Source organism: Mastigoproctus giganteus, chromosome 3, assembly GCF_048544385.1.
Source record: "Mastigoproctus giganteus isolate SK-2022 chromosome 3, ASM4854438v1, whole genome shotgun sequence".
In the NCBI taxonomy this organism is placed as follows: Eukaryota; Metazoa; Arthropoda; class Arachnida; order Uropygi; family Thelyphonidae; genus Mastigoproctus; species Mastigoproctus giganteus.
In genome coordinates this window covers 133,916,627-133,939,120 of record NC_143577.1, presented here as the reverse complement: position 1 = coordinate 133,939,120, position 22,494 = coordinate 133,916,627, and the positions used below count along the sequence as shown (strand labels likewise).

The 22,494-nt window shown below is 38.8% G+C and overlaps 1 protein-coding gene across 3 annotated transcripts in view; it reads left to right on the top strand.

Moving 5' to 3' along the window:
* LOC150088279 (atrial natriuretic peptide receptor 1) overlaps positions 1–22,494 on the top strand; it is a 1,689,763-nt gene that overhangs the window by 1,403,706 nt on the left and 263,563 nt on the right. For all 3 annotated transcript variants that reach the window (XM_090369441.1, XM_090369442.1, XM_090369440.1), the window contains 2 exons: positions 7,198–7,372; positions 12,543–12,641. In XM_090369441.1, the coding sequence (XP_090225567.1) occupies positions 7,198–7,372; positions 12,543–12,641 (274 nt within the window). The remainder of the gene's footprint in view (positions 1–7,197; positions 7,373–12,542; positions 12,642–22,494) is intronic.

Here is a 22,494-nt window from a genome sequence, read left to right as displayed (position 1 = left end):
CCCGTGGTGTGGACGAGTACCCAGAATCATCGACTGATGATTCTGGGTACTCGTGCTTCTGGGTAGCCAAGTGGCCAGAACATAAGAACAGAACACACACATGATACACACAAACGTACGTCACACACACACATCTGGCCCATTTGTAGTGATACTGTTCTTCACAGAGACACGAGGCGGAGTTGAACAAACGTTCTAGGTGCCGCCCTTACATATACACATGTCCACATGTCCATATTCTTGCAGGAATGGAATTCTTTATCCCACACTCCACTTTAAAATCTCGTCCTTTATCTAAACCTTGGTTTTCCAATAAATGTGCTAAGGCTGTCCAAGAGAAGAATGTTGCATATCGTAATTGGCTTGTTTCTAATTCTTCAGTTTCATTTTCTGCCTACACCAAAGCTCGCAACAATTGTAAAGCAGTTATTAATCAGTACAAAATAGAGTTTGAACAGGCTAAGAGTAGAAAACTTGCTTCTTGCCCTAACGATAGCCGAGCATTCTGGTCTCTTGCCAAAGCTATTGGCCGCAACTTTTGCCCATCTCTGCTCCCACCTCTGTCCAAACCAGATGGTTCTGTTGTCACTTCAGCCAAGGATAAAGCTGACCTGTTAGCATGCAATGTTTCTTCCAGCTCATTATTATTATTATTATTATTATCTGTTTATTTCCATAAGGAAACCACCCCGGGACGGCAAGTGCCAGGAGGGTGCTAAGTACATATCAGGGTACGAGATACTACGAGCAGTGGGTTACATATACTGAACACGTAGTCTCGTCCCGAAATATTATATACACATTTTATGTTTAATTTATACAGTATTTACACATTAATGATTCTGTACATACATTATACAACTCATATATTTACAATTCACTGATAATTCCACATATAACTTACATAACTGTTACAGAAGGTATATTTTGCTGGTCAACAAATTATTATTGTTCTTAAAGTAGAAAGTTTCTCTTTTACTCACAATTCTTTGGTACTTTGCAGCCGATTCATATTTCGGTAAGTCTGTATGAATCCTGGAAGATCTCTTTCCGGTAGGCTGCATCCTCACACAGTTTTTCGGCATCTATGTGTAGTGAGTTAAATATTTTCGCTGCATTTGATGGGAAAAATCTTTGCAGGCTACTAAGATTGTTCAGGACTGGACGCAGTGGATTATTTACTTCTCCGCAACGTCTTGCAGTGGCACGCGGTTTGACTAGAATATTATCCAGGACTGGAGCATCTACTCTGCCTGTGAGCATTTGTGCGAGAGTGTGTATGTTCCTGTTAATTGTCCGCTGCATCCAAGGTGTGATGTTAAGGTTTGAGTAGAGAATGGCCCTTGAGATAGTAAAAGGGTGGCCAGCAGCTCTATTAAGCCATCGCAAGAACCAGTACTCGATCCCAAGGACGGACTTATAATGTGAATATGGAGCGGAAGACCAGATTTGCGAGGCATACATTGCAATTGGCAGGACACAGATTAAAATGTACTTGGTCGCTAGCCGAGGATCCCTAATTCCTACCAGTTCCTGTCTAGTAGCCCATAAAGCGGCGAATATTTTTGTCTTCATATGGGCGAAGTGTTGAGCAAAGGTGAGTCTGTCATCCCACTTAAGACCCAGGTCCAGGTGAGAGTGCACTTTTTCCACACTAGACCCGTTCACAGAGATCGAGATGTCATTTTTATTCTGCTTGTAAGTTATGGTCATTTGGGCAGACTTCTGTGCATTAATACGGAGCCCGATGCAATCCAGGTAGCTCTCAAATTCTCGGATTGTGCTATTTGCCATCTGGCAAATATCTTCTGCTGATTCATGGTCTTTGGAAGTGATGAAGAATTTTACATCGTCAGCATATGTTATAAAATTGTAGTACCGTGCAAGAAACGGCTCCAGGGCGGCCGCGAAGAGAGTAGCCGAAAGAACTCCCCCTTGTGGCACTCCTCGCGAGATGGTAAAGCAAGATTGTAGCTTTTGGTGCTTAACAGTAAGTTTTCTATGTTCTAGCAGGCTGGTTATTATAGTTAACAAATTTCCTCTTACATTAAAATAATTCCTTAAAATCGCAATGAGCGCTGGAATTGAGACGTTGTCGTAGGCTGCAGAGATATCCAAAAAAATAATATCAATTTGCTTTTTCTCATTTAGTGCTTTCTGCACGCGAAAAAGGGTTTCCAGTAAGTTTGTTATTGTTGATCTACCAGAAATGACTGAGTGCAAATGCGGTGGTCTATGGCTGAAGCAGTGTTGATTGATGGTGGGAAGCAGTGCTTTTTCGAATACCTTCTGTAGGGTGCAACTAACAGAAATTGGTCTGTAATCCTTAGCCAATTTTGGGTGTTTAATCTTTGGTATTGGGGTTACAATGTAATTTTTCCAAGCTTGCGGGAAAGCTCCTGACCTGATGATTTCCTGATAGATGTGCAGTAATAGATCTATTATAAATGGACTACTTATTTTAAGGATGAACATTGGAAATTTGTCTGGTCCAACAGTGGCCTTATTGGGCAGATCGTTGATAAGCCTGATTGTACTTCTGTAGATATTAAGAGATTAAACAAAACTAGAAAACGCAAGTTTGAATGTGACGCGTGTAGGCAACAAACAGGGAAAAATAATGAAGAATTACCTAATGAAGTCATTTGTGAAGATTCCTGCGATGAACAGATTAACGACCTTGAACAAGTAACAAGAGTAATCCTCTCGCAGACTGACCTTGGAAATGGCATCTTGGGCCATCCTGAAGGATCAATTTTTGAAACCTTGGGATGCGATATTTGCCCGGAAGACTGCGAGCACTCTGAAGGGGCTTCCGCTAGACAGAGGAGCAATCATAGCCCGAATGAAAGGCAGGAAGAGAACCGTAAACAATATGTCTCGCGTACGGAATTAAAGGATATCCTTGCAGACTGCATCAGCCCCTTTTCGATGCAGGCTGCGGAATACGCTGAAAACCTCGCGAGCAATTTCATCCCTGTACATAAAATGCTACAGGAACTGCAGGAAGAGAATTTTCTTCTCAAAGAACAAAACAGTAGAATATTGCACACCCTTAAACGACTGGAGGAAAAGATAGGATGCTTTGAATCAGTCCTCGTTGCACAAGGTGGCTCAGCGGCCCCCGTAACCGACGAAGCTTGCTATGCAAGGCAGAGCTACCCAAAGAAAAGAGGTGATATGCATAGACTGCACAGGAGGATAGAAAGCATAGCAAATCACAAACAGAAGACAAGGAACGAATTGCATTCGGGGGAAAACATATCAGAACGAATTGCAAAACTACAAGACAGCCAAATAATATGTGAATTTCAAGCCCAGCCGCGAACTGTCTGTTTGCAGCAGGATCTCGCAAGCAATAGTATCAAACCCAGTGAAACTTTAAGGGCAGCACAAGGAAATGGCTCAACACATTCCACTAGGAAAAGTCGAAACCAAAATAAAGAAGTCTCAGAAATATTAGGACAACAAGAATCCACTGAAATGATTGAGGCATGCATGTATTCCAAGAGTACGAACGCCAGAGTTACATCTTCCCCCTCAGATCATGTTCCTGCAAACCCACTCACTTATGCACACATCACTATGCTACCTAAAAAGCATAACACTTTTGTGGGTAGAAAAACCCGCTCATCCCAAAATTTCATGCCTACTCTCGCCGAGGACGGCCGACGACGTAATCCAGTACACAGAGAAAGTATTAACGTGTCTTCCTGTAACACACCTGAAACAAACAAACGGTTTTCTGAAATCTACAACATTACTTCCGTTGCAACCAGAGAGCAAATTTTTGTATCAAGGCTGGGGCCCACAACACAGCCCAGAAACATTAAAGCCATGTGTGAGGGCGAACATGGGATAACTGTGGAAGTAAAGCAAGTGAAAACACGACACCCAGCTTACTCCTCCTTCATAATCTCTTGTCCACCAGATAAAGCAACTCGCCTACAAGACGTAAACGCCTGGCCAGAGACAGATGGGCCAGACCACTGGATAAAAATGATGCAAGGAATCGGGCTCAATAGCAACCAAAAAAACTACCACCCCCAGCTGGGGAGGCAGAACATCACATCCATTTGTTTGCACAAAACGTGAGGAGCATCTCAAATAAGCTCCACACCTTACAAACGATGATGATGTACGAGGACCTGGATTTCATTTGCCTAATCGAAACTTGGTTGGGAAATGGAAAACAGTTAGATCGGCTAACTGCGGCAGCAAACTGCAAATGTGTGGGAACCGGAAGAACAGATAGGCGAGGAGGAGGAGTTATAATTTGCTATCAAAATAAATACCAGCCTATAAGAGAACGAAAAACCAATTCAAATAATTTTGAAGGGATTTGTGTTACCTTTTCAAAAGAGCACGTCAAAATACAGTTATGCATCGTATACCTCCCACCTGAGCACACAAAGGAGACAAGAAACGAACTCTATGCGTGGCTTGCTGCAAATCTAAAGCCATCAGTCGACACAATAACAGCGGGAGATTTTAATTTGCCTCTTCCGAAACACGGAGGCCAAGAAAGAGCTGGATGCGACATTGGGTGCATTGCACTTAACGCAGCTTCCGACACCAGTGACAAGGGGAATGCAGCAACTTGACCTGTTGTATCATAGTTCCTTAGACGTAAGGCTAGCGCAAAACTGCATAAAATTTAAGTCGGACCACAATCCCATTGAAATAGAAGCAGCACTGAAGATACACAAATACACGCAGGGTAAACACACGAACTGGGAAAAGCAAAGTAAGTATCTTTTCTCCGTGAAGTATATTAATGCAGAAGTCATTCTCAGTCACCTGACTAGTTACAACTGGAATGATCTGCAAGAAAAGCCAGTAGACGAAGCTTTAGAAATGATCACTAAAAAGCTATACCAAACAGCATTGGAAGGAGCAGCAAAAGAAATCAAAATATCTGAGAGAACAAAAGAATGGTTTAACCCACAACTGAAAGCAAGTTTCCTCAGGAAGCAAAAACTGTATAGAAAATGGCAAAGAACGGGTCATCCTGCCGATCACATTCGTTATAAGAAAGAAAGAGCACATGTATTAATGATCTTCGTAAAACACCTCCCACCATTCCCAACACTCTCCATTCAATGCCTCCTGTGGTCTTCCGTCAAAAGGATATAAGGATTTTGATGAATCTGGATGCTACGAAAGCTCCAGGTCCTGATGGTATTTCTCCACTTGTTCTCGAAAACTGTGCTCCTGAACTTACTCCTATTCTTTGCCGCCTTTTTTTACTTTCTTATTCTAAAGGTGTTTTTCCTTCTGCTTGGAAATTTGCTCATATCCAGCCAGTTCCTAAAAAGGGTGACAAATCCCTCCCATCCAATTATCGTCCCATTGCAATTACTTTTATTCTTTCTAAAGTAATGGAGAAATCAATTAACCGCCAACTCTTAAACTACCTAGAAACCTTCCGTCTGATCAACGATCACCAGTGTGGATTCCGTCAGTGTCGATCCACTGGTGATATTCTGGCTTATGTTACCCATTTATGGACTAATTCAATGGAAAGGTTCGGTGAAACACTAGTAGTTGCTCTTGACATCTCAAAGGCTTTTGATCGTGTTTGGCATAAAGGTCTTCTAAACAAGCTTCCATCTTATGGTTTGCCAACTGTTTTTAGTAATTGGTTATCCAGTTTTCTCTCTGATCGCTCACTGAGGGTGATGGTTGATGGCTCTCTGTCTTCTAACTTCTTCACTAATGCCGGTGTCCCCCAAGGTTCAGTTCTTTCCCCCACTCTTTTCCTCTTCTTTATCTATGACCTTCTTCCATTGACTGGAAATCATATTCATAGTTTTGCTGATGATAGCACATTGCATTCAACTTTCCATTTTGAGAAACCTTGTCCTGCTCAATCAGCTTCAACTTCTCGAAAATCTGGTACCAATTCCTTAAATGCCGATCTTTAGGTAATTCTCCAGTGGGGCAAAGACAACTTAGTTGATTTCAACCCTTCTAAAACTCAGTCTTGTCTTATATCTCGCAAAAAGGATTCTTCTGCTCCTATGCTTATCTTTAGTGACATTCCAATTTCTAGGCAAAAGGATATATCTCTTTTGGGGATTACCCTGTCTTCTAATCTCTCTTGGCTCAAGCATATTACAAATATTGCTTTCTCTGCATCTAAAAAACTTGGTTTTCTCTTTCGCTCTCGGCGTTACTTTTCTTCCAAACAGCTGCTCACTCTGTATAAATCGCAAATCCGCCCTGCCATGGAATATTGTTCCCACATCTGGGGTGGTGCCCCCAAAACTTCTCTCAGGCTTCTTGATTCCATTCAGAAGAGGGCAGTTAGGTTAATTAATGATTCATCTCTAACAGAATCTCTCCACTCGCTGTCTCATAGACGCACTGTTTCTGCTGCATGCCTCTTCTACAGATACTTCCATGGGCACTGTTCTTCTGAATTAGCTTCTATAATTCCCGCTCTCTCTTTCAAAACAGTCCGAACACGTGCCGCCACCACCAACATCCATTTACTGTCCAACTTCAAACTCACAGAACGAAATTTTCATCTTTCTCGTTTATTCATTCAAATGCGGTTTTTTGGAACAACCTTCCTTCATACGTATTTCCTGAAAATTACAATCTACAGAAGTTCAAGTCCAATGTCAAGAAATATCTTCTTTCGTCTTCTCAGTCTCCAACCCAAGCACGGTACTAAGTACTATAGGTTCTAATACCTCTCGTGTTTGGGGTTCACATAAAAAAAAAAAAAACAATAAAGTAATACACGTATTACCATATTCTTTTCATGGTTACACTATTTATACATTGTTTTGATCAATTAATCACTCATTCACACAATATCATAAAAATAATTGTTTCTTTCAAAATTAAAACTACAAATAAAATTGAATATTGAAAATTTTGTTAGCGATACTTCATTTAATTTTTTTTTTCCAAAGATAAATTATCACTTAATCTGAAAAAAGGGTAAGTGAGGGAAAATTACTGCAAAATTTCAAATTTTCGATTGATGAAAACGAAGCTTCTTAGTCTTTTGAATTAAATTGGAATTTTTTACTTTTAAAGGATATGAATTATAAACCTAGATTTCAATAACATATATATATCTGATTTGAATTTTTGTTCAAGTATGACCATACTTGGTCACTTTATCACATAACTTTCCATTGACTAATGCAATTTATTTTTATACGAAATCTTTATACAAAGGTGGAGACTATCGGTGATGCTTATATGGTTGTTTCGGGACTTCCGGTACGTAACGGTAATCTTCACGCAAGAGAAGTAGCCAGGATGTCTCTAGCATTACTCAACGCTGTAATGTCTTTCACAATACGTCATCGACCACAAGAACAGCTGAAACTAAGGATAGGTTTGCACACAGGTATGCCTTAGAATTGCGAACTGCCGTTCTCTCCATAAAAGTTAATGCGTTCAGGGCTTTGTGTTTAATTAAACACAAAGCCAATGAACTTTTTTAATTAAACAAAGCCAATGAAACATTGGCTTTGTTTAATTAAACTGGCATTTAACCGACACGTTAGTATTACATTTAATGAAATTAAATGGGTCAGTGAAAGAGAAATTTAAAATAAAATAACCTTTGTGATCACTGACCAAGTTAGTGAATGAATAAACATAGTCATGGTCGAATGTTTCTAGAGAAAGTTCTCATAATAGTGAAATAACTAAGGTGACCGCAAAATTAAAACTATTGATATATGGTATCCAGATCTCAATTGAGCTGCAGACGAAATTATCACTGTATCAAAATTCCATTCATAATTTATAAATGGAACTTTATCCTGAAGAGTTTTCAGAGACTGCAGTGAGTCATTGCGGTACAAGTTAACACATGGGTTGTGTTAGGGTAGCTAAAAATAGGAACAGGTGCACGTATACTGTGTGTACACCAATGCTAGGAGTTTGGTAAATAAATTTGATGAATTTGAGGTATTGCTCAAAACATCAAAGGCAGATATTGTTGGGATATCAGAGACGTGGTGTCACATAGATATAAGGAATGCAGAACTGGAATTTGGGGAGTACAAGGATAGACAGGATAGGAAGGGAGGAGGGGTTATGCTATTAATTAAGAAACATAAAATCCAAGGACGTGTAGCCAGTCGACATCGTTGGACAGTGCAGTGTCGAGTCAGTTTGGTGTGACATGAGCACTGAGAGATCAAAATTGAGAGTAGGAGTGTGCTATAGGCCTAATGACTCTGATGAGTATAATAAGGAACTGTACAGGGAAATAGAGTGGGCCTGTAAATCAGAGAGTCTTATAATGGGAGATTTTAATTTCCCAGATATTGACTGTAATTTGTGGGTTGGTCACTCACACACTAGCAAGGCTTTTGTGGATTTATTTGATGATTGTTTTGTACATCAGCATGTTCGAGAGGCATCTAGAGGGTGTAATACTCTTGATCTGATTATCAGTAGTGATTATTCATGCATTAAGAATCTGCAGATAAAGGAACCACTAGGTGGCAGTGATCACAGTGTGCTGAAGTGGGATTTACTGAAAGAGGTAGCTACCATCAGGGGTAAAGGGAAGGGTTTTTTCTTTCGTAAAGGCGACTACGATGGTTTGAGACAGTATTTAAATTCTATACAGTGGGACCAACTGATGATGTTACCAACAGCAAATTCAAAATGGGAAGCATTCAAAGAACTTATCATGGAAGCTACTAGGCTTTACATACCAACTAAGAAATATTGTTCAAGGTTTAGGCCTAAATGGATGTCAGGTGAACTAATGAGACATACGGCAGAGAAGAAAAATGCATGGGATACATATAAATTAATGGGTGAGATGGAAGCCTATGATAGATATAAGCTGGTCTGTAACCAAGTCACAAAGGAGTTTAAGCAGACAAAAGCAGATTATGAGAAATCGTTGGCAAAGGATGCAAAGAAAAACAGAAAAGAGTTCTTTACCTATGTAAACTCTGGAAGGAAAGGGATGAATCAGATTGGTCCACTGGATGAGGGTTCAACGGTTGAGGATCCTGCTCAGGTGGCTAACAAACTAAACGAGTATTTTGCATCTACATTCACACATGAGGAGTTATTCAGGAAGGGGAATTCCAGAGGTGAAGTAAACTCTGGCAGTGAACTAGATAATTTTGTAATAACTGAGAGGATAGTGGAGGAGAAATTATTGAGAATAAACATAAAAAAGGCACCCGGGGTGGATGGGATCAATCCAGTTATATTAAAGAAGGCAGCAAAGGAAGTAAGCAAACCCTTAGCCATAATTATTGAGAGCTTCTTTAGACTCATGGGAGGTACCCATAGACTGGAGATGTGGAAATGTGACCCCAATTCACAAAGGAGGATCAAAGGTGACACAAGTAATTATAGACCTGTGAGTTTAACTTCTGTTCCAGAAAATTAAAGGTGGCACTGATTAAAGAAGCAATGCAGGATCATCTAGACAAGACTTCAGTTATAGCTCGGACACAGCATGGTTTTGTAAAGGGAAAGTCTTGCCTGACCAATTTAATTGGATACTATGATGCAGTCACAAAAGAACTGGATGCAGGGAAAAACTTTGATATATATTTGGATCTTAGAAAGGCCTTTGATACTGTTGCACATGGAAGACTGCTGCACAAATTGGAGCAGTGTGGCATTGGAGGCAAATTGCTGCTATAGATAAAGGGATGGTTGAGGGAGAGAAGACAGAGAGCGGTAATCAATGGACAGTGCTCATCGTGGACTAATGCTATTAGTGGAGTCGCTCAGGGTTCAGTGTTTTGTCCATTATTGTTTTCTGTATTTACAAATGATATTGATAATGGTATATGAAGCTTAATGTCCAAGTTTTCAGACGATATAAAGGTTGGCAAGGTTGTTAAGGACACTACTGACGCTATGCTGCTGCAACAGGATCTGGAAAGGTTGAGCAGATGGGCTGAGAGGTGGCAAATGAAGTTTAACATTAACAAATGTAAAGTACTACATATGGGAAACAGTAACCCCAGAGCAACGTATCATCTCTGTTGTACTACACTGACAGTGGTAGAGAATGAAAAGGACCTGGGAGTAATTGTGCAGGCAGATATGACGTTCTCTGAGCAGTGCAGACGGTCTGCAAGAGTAGCTCATGGTGTCTTGTCAATGATATACAGGAATTTTTCTAGCAGGGATAAGGATGTTATTATTCCCTTGTATAAGGTAATGGTCAGGCCACACCTTGAGTATAGTATACAAGTCTGGAGGCCTCATTTCAAGAAGGATGTAGAGCTGCTGGAACGAGTACAGAGAAGAGCAATAAGATTAGTGAATGGAACAAAGGGTTGCGCTTACGAAGAAAGCATTACGTTTTTCAAATTACAGTTTCTGGAGACTAGGCACCTGCGAGGTGATCTGATAGAGGCGTATAAAGCCTTGAATGGTTTGAGCATGCTCAATGCCGATGGGATTCTTCCTCTTGCTCAGAATAATCACCTGAGAGGGCATAAATTCGAATTGAGGAAAGACAGATGTAGGATAGATGTGCGGAAATTAGCCTTTAGACAGCGGGTAGTTTGTCGGTGGACCAGACTTCTATCCCTTGCTGTGGAAGTTGATAGACTAAATAACGCAGCTGGACAGGTATTTCGAACGAACGGAGGGGTGAAATGGGAGTGGGTTTTTTTTTGTTTTTTTTTGGCTGATGCTGCATAAGCTTGCTTTCTTGCATCATATGCCTCTACTAATGCTAATGGTAATGCTTACGCTGAGAGTCAAGACAGCTTACCAATCTAAAATATAGCCTGGAGAGATAGGAAAACCTATTAATCTTGTAGTTAATTAGTTGAAATAGGGATGATGCATAGAATTTTTTTTTTTCATAGAACTCTGGTAGCACAGTTGGCAGAATCACCATACTCGCCATAGAAAAGGTAGAAAAGATCTGAATTCGAATTCTTTTCAATAACGCGAGCAATTTCTATGGGCGTTTTTCGCCACGTCGCTGAGTTAGTCGGTCTAAGGAGAGTTAACATGGATTTTTTCTCTCGGAAACTCGTGATTTTTTCCAGCAAACAGCAAATCGACCATAAAAAACATGCAGTTTTGAGAAATATATTTATGCCGCGCAAAGTGGTATAAATTGGTGAAACGCCCTAAACTCTACAACAAACATAACCAGACGTCTCAACAGAATTACAGTAACATAAAACTAATTCAACATTTATTGTATTAGATTGAAATTGTCCACCTCAATACATAATCTTAACACACTTCAGCAGAATTTCGAAACTCAACTTAACTTTCATAGAAAAAAAATTCTTAACTCTGATTATAGAATGAAGCAAAAATAGCGAAATGGTATAGCGAAAATTTTTGATATCATTTAACAAGTTGGCGTTCAGCTTGCTGCTGTATGTCTACAGAAACTAGGGTATCAGAATTCCCTGCATTCTGAAGAGAGATCAGTGGCATCCTTACAAATCGCAAATTCTTGAAGCAGCGCTAAGTGAAGATTATTTTGTTCGAAAATTTTCCTCCTGATCGATAATTATCGTGATTGAAATTTACTCTAGATGACCCATAGTGCTCCGTGGATGCAGAATCGGCTGAAGAAAATCTTAATTTTTCGTGATAACGGTAATTTTTATGTGTCATATGAAGTTAATCGGAAAATGTGCGTTACTGATTCAAAGACAACTTTTAGTAGATTACCTATCTAAGAAATAAGCCGTGTTATGGAGTGATGTGGTCCGGGAAGTACCAACGTCGTCCATTCATTTTCCAAGCCACATGCAGGAGAAATGTATATAAAAGAGTGATGTTTTTCCAAACATTACGAATTATCAAATCAAATATTTTAAATGGCTCCAGCATGATACTTTGCCTTTTAATTAGCTGTGCTGTCAGCGAATGACTGGATGAACAGTTCGCTCAATATTGGATTAATAAGGCAAAGACTAGTGAAATTGCCGAAAAAAACACTCTGTGCTTATATCTACGGACGTTACTGGCCATCTGAAAGCCAAGGTTCTCTAAACAGATACGTTCTGGAGCATTTTTAAGAACGAATTGTCACTGCATACATGGAGATCACACTTCAAATAAATTCATCCACTTTTCCGTTGGGGGAACAATCTAAGTAAACTGTTTGCGTTATTAATCATCTGCTCCATGATTCTCTCTAAGTGAATAGCTGGAGGAAAGTCAGAGTAATTTGCCTTATTCAGTTAATCAATTGCGTTAACCAATTAGCGTATTTAGGTAATCAATTTTTAACTAATCAGAAGGTTCCTCTTGAAGCTTGGTTACCCACTCTTTGAGAATTTTTTGTCATTGAGCTCCAGTTCTAATCTATGATTTTGGAACTTTCTTGTTTGTTTTTTGAAATTCAAATTTAATTGCTCCTAAAAAATTAAAAAATATAAAAATTTTAATTACGTATTTTGCCAGTTTTGGAGCTCCTCATAAAAATTTCTGTAAACGAATTAACTTTCAATGTTAATTGCCTTTTAAACAGAAAGAGAAAACACAAGAATTACAATAGATCATTAAAAATGATCACTAAACATTTTTATTAAATTTCATAGGTCCGTGTGCAGCTGGGGTTGTCGGACTCAAAATGCCTCGATACTGTTTGTTTGGTGACACAGTAAATACAGCTTCCAGGATGGAATCTACTGGACATCGTAAGTAAATGATTATAGCTATCATTTAATTAAAATAATTAATGGGGTGCAATTCCTCCGTGATATTGTAAGGACCACCAAGGGTACACTTTGAGGTGTATTGAACATCATATTGAGGAACATAAACTTTTGGAGGTTCAAAATAATTTGCGTAAAACCGTATTTTTCATTATCTTTTGATTGTAACATAACTAAATTATAAAATAGGAACAGGACTTTATGAAAACCCTGCATACGTTTGTTACTGTCTTCCACAGACATCATGCCTTCTCCCCCAAAACACAGTTTTTTTGGCTGGAAGTAGCTTATTTTTGGAAAGAATTCTCAATAGTAAGATGCCATTTTGTGTTAAATTGGTAATGCAAGGGGCTGAACTACTGACTAGAAAACGGAGTAAAACGTTTAAAAAATAATTAGATAATGTATATATTTATTCGATAGGGTTCCCAAAGAATAAACAATGTGTTAATAGGCCGCTTTATCGCCCTTCGCAACATTTCTTTGAATTTTATTTGCGTTGTTACGTTATTTGCAAAATAGCATTGAAGTCCCATTTTTGCTAGTTTTTGAATAAATTTCCTTGTGTATCGCCTTAATCACCTCTCCGATTAATGTAAAAATAATTTCTTTGTAAACTACGACAAATTTGTTCAATTATCAATATTTTTCTACTCATCGTCTTCTATCTTCAGTAATTAAAGTAATTGTACAAAAGTGCTCAAAACTGATCTTATTACAATTGAGCGTGCTTTGATAACATTGGCCAAAAATTGTAGGTTGTGGCATCTTATAATCTGTGCATAATTTTAATATGTTTTTGTTTCCCGGACCATTTTCGTCTATGCACCGTCTACTGGACGTTTCTTGAAGCTTGCACGCCTCTTGATGGACATTTTCCCTCATTCATCAGCAACTTCATAAAATTGGTCTGACAAGATTTCCCCTTAACAAACCCATGTTGTCTGAAGCATAATTGCAGACTTGTCTAGATGATCCTGCATTACTTCTTTAACCAGCGACTCCATTATTTTCCTAGGAACAGAAGTTAAACTAGCAGGTCAGCAATTTCTTTTTTCACCCTTTGTGAATTTGGGTTACATTTTCACAAATCCAGTTCGCGGCAGACCTCCAGGTTCCTCTCTTATGTAAACTTCAACAGTTTCTATTCTACTTTTCTCTAAGTTAAATCAAATTATTTAGCTCCCTGTTAGAGTGTGATAAACTTCTGGTATCCACTTCCCTAAGGAATTTCTTATCTGTGAATGTGGATGCAAAATACTCATTCAGTTTGTCAGCAACGTGAGCAGGATCATCAACAATTGAACCATCAGTATGAAGTGGACCAATTTGATCCGTTCTCTTCCTTTTTGTGGTTATATAAGTAAATATAACTGCTGTTTTCCTTTGCCAAAGATTATGCGTAATTTGCTTTTGCTTGCCTAAAGTTCTTTATGATTTGGTAACTGGCTGGGCTTCTGTGTCGTCTGTTCATTTAAGCGCATCTCATGCATTTTTCTTCTGTGAAATAAACTAATGAGTCTTATTAGTTAATTTTACCTCCACATAGAACGAATATACCTTGACGAGTATTTCTTACTTAGTACGACAAGTCTAATAGTTTCTACGATTAATTTCTTCGATGCTTCCCATTTAGAATTTGCTGATGGTATCATAATCAGTTGCCCCCCCCCCCGCTCTGTATAGAATTTAAAAACTGTCTACCTACACTTAGTCACCTTTACCAAAGAAAGCCCTTTCCTTTACCCTTCATGGTAGTTACATCTATAATCAAATCTGACATCAACAAACTGTGAGCATTGCCACGTAGTATTTCTTTTATTTCCAGATTCATAATTAATGAATTATCACTGCTGATAATTAGATCAAGGATATTACTCCCTCTGGTTGCCGTTTCTAACATGCTACTGTAGAAAACAGTCATCCAATAATTTCTCAAAAGTCTTGTCAGTGTACAATTACCAACAACAAGCTGCAGACAATATCTCTAAAGTTAAAAATTAAAATTATAAGACATTCTCATTTACTGGTCCGCTCTATTTCTCTGTAGAGTTGTTCATTATGCTCATCAGAGTCATTAACACACTCCTACTCTTATTTGTTCTTTCCTGTTGCTTATGTTACACCAAACTGACTCAACATTGCACTGGGCACCCATGTTAACTGGATGCACTGCATAAGATTTTATGTAGAGTATAATGCAGAGTATTGTATGTACCATCCCCATCTCTTATCGTATCTAGCCTCTCTGTACACATTATTATTCCCCATATTAATATTCTGCATCCCTTATTTCTGAGTATCACCTTTCGATCCCCCATTATGAATTGCAAATAAATTTGCACTTCCCCAGTTCATAGGGATCTCCCCTGAATTCAAGGATGCCATAATTAATTGTAAGAATTTGCTTACCTCCTTTGCTGCGTCCCTTAATATGATTTAATAGATTCCATCAACCTCAAGTGCCTGTTTTTATGTTCAGCTTCAACAATTTCTATTACACTTTCCTTTCAGTTATTACAAAGTCATTTAGCTGTCACTTAAAGTTTGATAAACTTCTCTCTCATACTTCCCCGAAAGAATTCCTCATGTATCAATGTAGATGAAAAATACCTATTCAATTTGTCTGCAACTTGAGCAGGTCATCAACAGTTATCCCATTGACAAGTGGTCCAATGTGATTCAGTCCCTTCCTTATAAAGTTAATATACTCATAGAAACCTTTGCTCTTTTTCTCTGCATTCATTGCCAGATACTTTACATAATCTTCCTTAGCTTGCCTAACTTCCTTTGTGACTTGATTACGACAGATTTATATATTCCATAAGCTTCTTTATCATATGATAGTTTATAGGCGGAGACGTGCTCTGGTTCATTCAGACAATGCTTGAGAATAGGACTATTATTGTTTGCGATGCCAATCGGCGCTACACCAGAACTATTACAGCTGGAGTCCCACAAGGTGGGGGTCCTCTCTTGTATTTTGTTCTCAGCTGTTCTTCTGCCTTTCGTGACGGGCCGAACTGATATTATCACTTTCGCTGATGATATAAAGCTGTTCACTGCTATCAATCCCGGAGACACTGCTGACTACACAAATGTCTTAATCGTAGAGAAAATCCAGAACCTCGAGGCCTTCCTCTCCGGTTTCGGCCTTCACATCAATCCTGAAAAGTTGAAACAGTTGACTTTCTCGCTCAAACGGAACCCAAAGATGGTGCAACCCAATACAAGAGGATCCGCGATTTCTGTTGTTCAGCAACACACCGACCTGGGCGTTATTTTTGACCAGAAGCTCTCCTTTCTACTTCACATAGACCACATGGAGAAAAAATTCTGTCGACTCCGGTGGATGTTTAAGCAACAATTTATGCATGTCCATGACAGGCCGTTGGGTGCAGGTATATTAAATAAATAATAAATAACTAAATTTTCATTTATTGCAACTACAGCAAGCCCATCACAGCAGTAGGCTAGGGGCATAAATTCAGTACAAAGGAGACAAATATATATATATATATATATATATATATATATACCGCATATAAAAGTACATAGGATATTCTATATATACATTAACAACGAATATGAATTATAATGATCAAAAATATATATTGCAGAACATCACATTTGGCTCTCGGATGTAGTTACTGGGTTGCAGGCAGGCAGTTGTTTGTATTTCTCATAATTTGTTTGGAAATGAGACTCCTGTAGGCTTCACAGTTGAGCAACCTCTTACAATCAATGTTATGATAATTTATAAGGTGAAGGGATGCATTAGGGAACATCCTGTCCATTTGTTTTAGTCTGGAGAGCTTGGATTTGAATTGTTGTTGGTTTCTTGAGTTTTCTCTGTTGGTGGGAGCTAGTATGTTGATTAGGTTTGGTGAACTGGATGCAGAAGTAATTAACTTTGCAAGAAGCATGACTCCAGACTCGTTGATCATCTGTTGCAGACGCTTTGTTTTTAAGTTTTTATAAAGCTGTTGCCTGGATATTGTACAGGGAAAACGAAGTTTATTGTTCAGCCATCTAAGAACCCAATACTCTAGCGCAAGGAATTTTTTTACTGTAACTTGAGGAGCACCAGACGAGATTTCGGAGGCATAGGACAGAATGGGAAAAATGCATCTCTGAATATGGTTAATGACTGTTTTTCTATCTTGAATCGCCGCTGTTTCTTGCTTGATCAGCCATCTTGATTTTTGAATTTTTTTAGCAACATATACATAGTGATAATTAAATGAAAGATATTTGTCAAAAACAACTCCTAGGTCTTTGTGAGCAAATACGTTGGGAATTGAAACATTTTCAATTTTAATTTCTATGTGGTTTGGTTGTTTCTGTAAGGAATAAGTTATTTGAGCAGATTTGTTTGTATTTATAGTCAGATTGAGATTCTTCAGATACTTGATGATTCCACACATCTGCAAATTCGCATCATGGCTAACCTTGGATACGTCATCACAAGATTTGGAAAAAATAAACAATTTTAAAACATCAGCATAAGCCAGCAGATTTGGATTTTCTTGTAGGAGTGGTTGTAGAGATGCTAAAAATATAACACTGGAGAGAACACCTCCTTGAGGAACGCCTGTTGCGGTTGTGACGAGAATATTATCAGTATTAGTGGGGAAGACGAGATTTCTATGATTTAGGCTGTACTCAAGATAGGATATAACCATTGTGTCAATGAGGAAATGATTTTTCAGTATTTCGATGGCTTTCTTGTGATCAATGTTGTCGAAAGCACCTTTGATGTCTAAGTAAAAGACATCGCATTGTGCTTTATCCTGAAACGCAGTTTGGATACGCACGATGGTGTCAGCTAAGCTTGTTGTTGTTGTAGAGCGCCCTGTAGGACCAAAAACGCATGTTGTCGGGTGCATTAGCGAAGATCGCATCCCGAAGATATGGCAGCATGATCTTATCAATAATCTTAGCGATTATTGACGATAGCTTATATGGTTATTATTACTAGCCTGTTTTGGAATCAGGGTAATTCTAAAAGTCTGCCATAATCTTGGAAGGAATGGCTGGGAGATGCAACTGGAAATAATATGAACTAGAGAATCAATGATGAATGCACTGGACAATTTAATAATAAAACTAGAGATGCCGTCAGGGCCTTCACTACTATCAATTTGTAGTTTGTTAATAATTTTCTGAACTGTATTCTTGTTTACAAGTTAGTTGATTAGCAGGGCTTGATTAGGATGCATTTCATGTTGAACGCTATTTGCGTGTTTATAAGAATTGAATCCTTTAAATTTGTTTTGCATATCTTCATTGCAGATGTCAAAATTGCATGTTTCCATATTTAATTTTATCCATTCCAAAGTCTGGTCATGCTGCAAGGTAGCTCTTGTTTTTGAAGAAAGTGCTCTTTTATTATGCTTGAGCCTGAATGTTAAGTAATTTTTGTACGCCTGAATTTTTTTGAGCTGAAACAGTGCTCTGCTCTTTTTATACTTTACGTATGTTGATGAAGTGCCGTACTTCTTCCACTGCCTGTGCCATTTTTGTTTTCTTTTAAAGTATGGTTTTAGATGAGATTTGAACCCCGGTTTGGATTGAGAAGAAAGTCTTACAAATTTGGATGCCGACTCTGTTTTTAATTGATTTAACCATTTTATTAGTAGAAACGTGGCGTCCTGAACAGGTATATTTTTAAGAGAATCCCATGATTAGTATTATAAGAGTTGCAAAAACTTTTCTTGCTGAAGAAATTTAATTCATCAATTTCTCAAAAAAGAATATCATCAATTAAATTCTGAAGGAATTTAATTGATGATATTCTTTTAGTGCTTTCTAGAGGGAGGCGAGGATTCCCACAGCAAATTGTTGCTTGCAATTCCATACTTTTGTGGTCAGATCTAAATGTAATGTTGCTACTACGCTTTTCTTGAAGTTGAAGATTGGAGTAAACTAGATCAAGCGCTTGATTACCTCTTGTAGCCGGGACGTTGATACTTTTAGCTCCTAGAATTAATAAGGAGTCGGATAGCAATTTCCTTTGTGAATTATATTTGGGCAGGGGGAGATTAAAGTCGCCCATTATAATTATGTTAGATTGAGACTTATGAACAGTGATGATCCAGGTTAATACTTCGTTGATAATATCATCAGTAGGTCCAGGCGGACTATAAATATTATATATTTGAAATAGTGAATCTTTAATTTGGATCAGAAGAGAAATTCCCTCAAAGTTGTACGAACAGGTGTTGTAGGTGTTAATAACTTTAATGTTGGATTTTAAAATAATTGCTGATCCTCCACCTCTTCGATTAATCCTAGATGTCATGTATGGAGTGTAGTTTAAATTTTTCGGCAGTAGAAAAACATCCTGAAGAGGCTCCTGCATCCGTGTTTCAACTAAACATATTATAGCATGAGTTTCTTCAAACAAAAGTGCTATAAGCGTAGACAGTTTATTTTTTACGCTTCTTACATTCTGAAGAAAAATGTTGAGATTAATATAGGTGTTAGAAGGATGTTCGCAAGCATTAGAAGGAAGGACAAATGATGGACTATGATGCGGACCCGGACTGGTATACTCTAGCTACGCAGACAGCTCAACAGATTGAGAGTTAGACGTTAACTCCACACTGAAGTTGTTGACAGAACCTAGAACAGTTCCATAAAACGGCATGACTAGTAGACTATTCGGCCAGGTATCAGGATTTAGATACTTTTGAAGGTCACAATCCTTAAGTTCAATTCTGAAGGAAGCGTAAGTTGGATGTTTGGTTTTTATCTTGAAAGCACTACCCGGAATTTCCAGCTCCAATAGTAGCTGATCTATCTGCTGGGAGGTAGTATTGGGATCTAGTCTGCTAACAAAAATATTATTACTTTTAAACATCGGACGATTTCTAATTTTAATACAAGACTGCGTATTTTTTGTTCATATTATGCTACTATATTTGTTTCTTCTGCGGGGAACCTTGAAATTTGAGGAGTTTGAAGGCAAGCTATTATGGGTAGGCACTTCAGGATTAGGATTAGATGGATAATTTTGACAGTGCACATACATACTGCCAGGTTTCTGTTGATTTCTAATTGTGGTCGGTATCAGTTGCATGCTTGTGTCAACAATACGTTGCGAAGATACACGATTCTGTCCTCGGAGAGAATGAGAGATGGAACTAGATCTGATAGATGGCGCTGCTGTTGTTTCTGGAACAAATTCTTCAGCATCTGGACTGAGGACTGGATCTGCAACAACCTGATGAACATAAGAAGGGCGAGGTATTGGAGAGCTCTCAATTGGAGGCCTTTAGCTCAAGAAGCATGTGGTAGAATTTTCATTGTTGGTCTTCTATTCGGAAAAGATGCTGCTTAATATCATCATTCTCTCTAAGTTGTTTTCTCAACATTTCTTCCAGTGTGACAAATGAGATATCTTTGTTCGGGGATATTGTAGGCGGGGGGGGGTAAGAAATGTCCTCAGTTTTTGTGGTGGCATCTAAGCTTGACTTCCTTGTATGATGAAAGGGTTTCGGAGATGGTAATACATTGACAAAAGGAGATGAAAGATTTTTAGAGCTGCATGGGAGAACGGCATTTGTTGGGGTATTCTGACAGTCTAGCTTATGTTGACTAGAAGGAGACTGGAAATTCGAACTTCCATTGTTGGCTTTTTTACAGGAAGGACATCTCCAATTATTTTTTAAATCACTTGATGACTTCGAATAATTTTTAATCAATGAACATAAATCACAGTAAATGATACTGCAACTTTTACAGATAACCCAATTACGAACTGTTTTTTGACATCCGTTGCATGAAACTGCTTCCTTAGGTGCCATGCTGAAGATTTAAAAAAAAAATGACTGAGTACCTGTAAATAGAAATACAAACAAACAGGTGGTCCGTTATCGACACAGCAGGGTACCGTAGCGAAGAGTTAGAATGTCTGAGTAGCTGGACTACAGGTGAGATCGACGTAGGTGTGGGTAACGGAAAAACTGCTGGAAGGCTACAGGACTTGACCCAAAGCAGGGACAATGCCAAGGTCACAAACGGTTTTATGACAAAGAAGGCACTACTTTCAAAGGTCAACCAGCGTTTCTGTATGTAGCTACGCTAAGCAAAGACTAGCGATAACGTTGCACACTATAAGCTTAAAACTGAAATAAACAGTACTTATCTTTACGAAGACTTCATAAAAAACATCCAAGCTGCCCAATATTCATCTAAGGAACATGTCAGTGCACCACTTTACAAAAATTCCATTTAAAAAGCACTTATAAATTATTATAAAGCAGGAGCTAATTACAGATGGCTAACACCTAGGCCACCTAGCGGAGAAGACATGTGTCTATCCGGTCATTTTTTATGGAGCATAAGTCTGGACCTCAACTGCCGCAACTCATCTAAGACGGATTTTTGCAGGCGAATTTTGGCTATTGAAGTGGGCCATATGGAAATTCCGGCTTCCCCCTGCACGAAGGGCCACCCAGATGGAGCATCTCTAAACACTAGACGTCTTCCTGCCATTATCCATGAGAGAAGACTCGTCTTTTCTGTAAAAATGATGGTTGGCATTATTTCGGACCCAGATTTCTGGGCTAACTGCTGTTGGAGGATCCCAGTCCCAAGCCTTCGGGCCAATGCAGTCCTTCAGGTAACCCCAAACCGGTTAAAGTTATCCGATCGGTTCTTACCCGTGCAAATGCTGCAGTACGTATACTCCTTGGATGGCGACCTCTACAATTTCGCATTGGATAAAAAATACAGGCAGAACTTACTCCATCCACTTCATTCTCAGGACCACGTCACAGGGCATTAGAACCTGCTCCCAAGGACCTGTCCATCACTACCATGGATCCCACAGTACATTGTTCCAACTTTCTTCTCCTGCTTAGAGACTCCAACAACTCTGCTCCAAAAGGACTGCTCCCTGGAGAATAATTTAACATGATAACATGCTTTGTATATATATGTTCATATGTAAATTTTTCATTTGCTTTCCTACACTTGTATAATTAGTAAAAATATTATTTTGTCTCCTATCTCATCCTTGTTTATTACATTGTATTAGCCTTTACTGTAATATTGTATTAGCCTTTGTAACCTTGTATTAGACTTTGTAATCTTGTATTAGCCTTTACTGTAAATCCCTGGCTTGTAGCCGTGAAGGGTATTGTGTAGGGCATGTGCGTTCTGTATGCAATAAAGAGTTCTTCTTCTTCTTCTTCTTCCTCTAAGAGGAAAGGGTTCATGGGAAAATGCTGCGTAAATACTAAACAGACAGGAGCTTCAAAACCCTCCAATCAGAAGCCCGATTCCCCCTGTAGGGAGAAAGAAATGCGCCGACCGAATAATGCAAATCATCGGAAGAAGTGGCTACGCTGACCTCTCACCCCACGAGTCACTGTGCTATGCTGATGCACAACGCAGTGACTCGGGAAACAATGGAAGAAGTAATAATTTAGAAAATAATAAAGAAGACGAGAAAGCTCACGAAAATTATGGCCATGAACGAACAAATGACTGTCTAAAGGATGTTAATGGGAAACACACCAGCGGAGAACTCGATTCTGACATTTTAAACGTCCTTGGTTGTGATATTTGACTGTCTTCATGCAATTCCCCCTATCAGCCCACAGGCGAACCCACCTAAGGCAATGTCTAATCAGGCGAACACTGCCTTTTTCAGTGGCATGAAACATATGCTCAAAAGCGTAATAGATGAAGTATTTGGGGAATTTCTTAAACCTGTTGCAATCCAGTCCGAAGAATACATGCATAATCAAAAAAAAAATTTTCCCCGAATTTTCGAGTGCTTGTCCACCCTACTCATTATCATCCAAGAACTCCGAGCACAGAA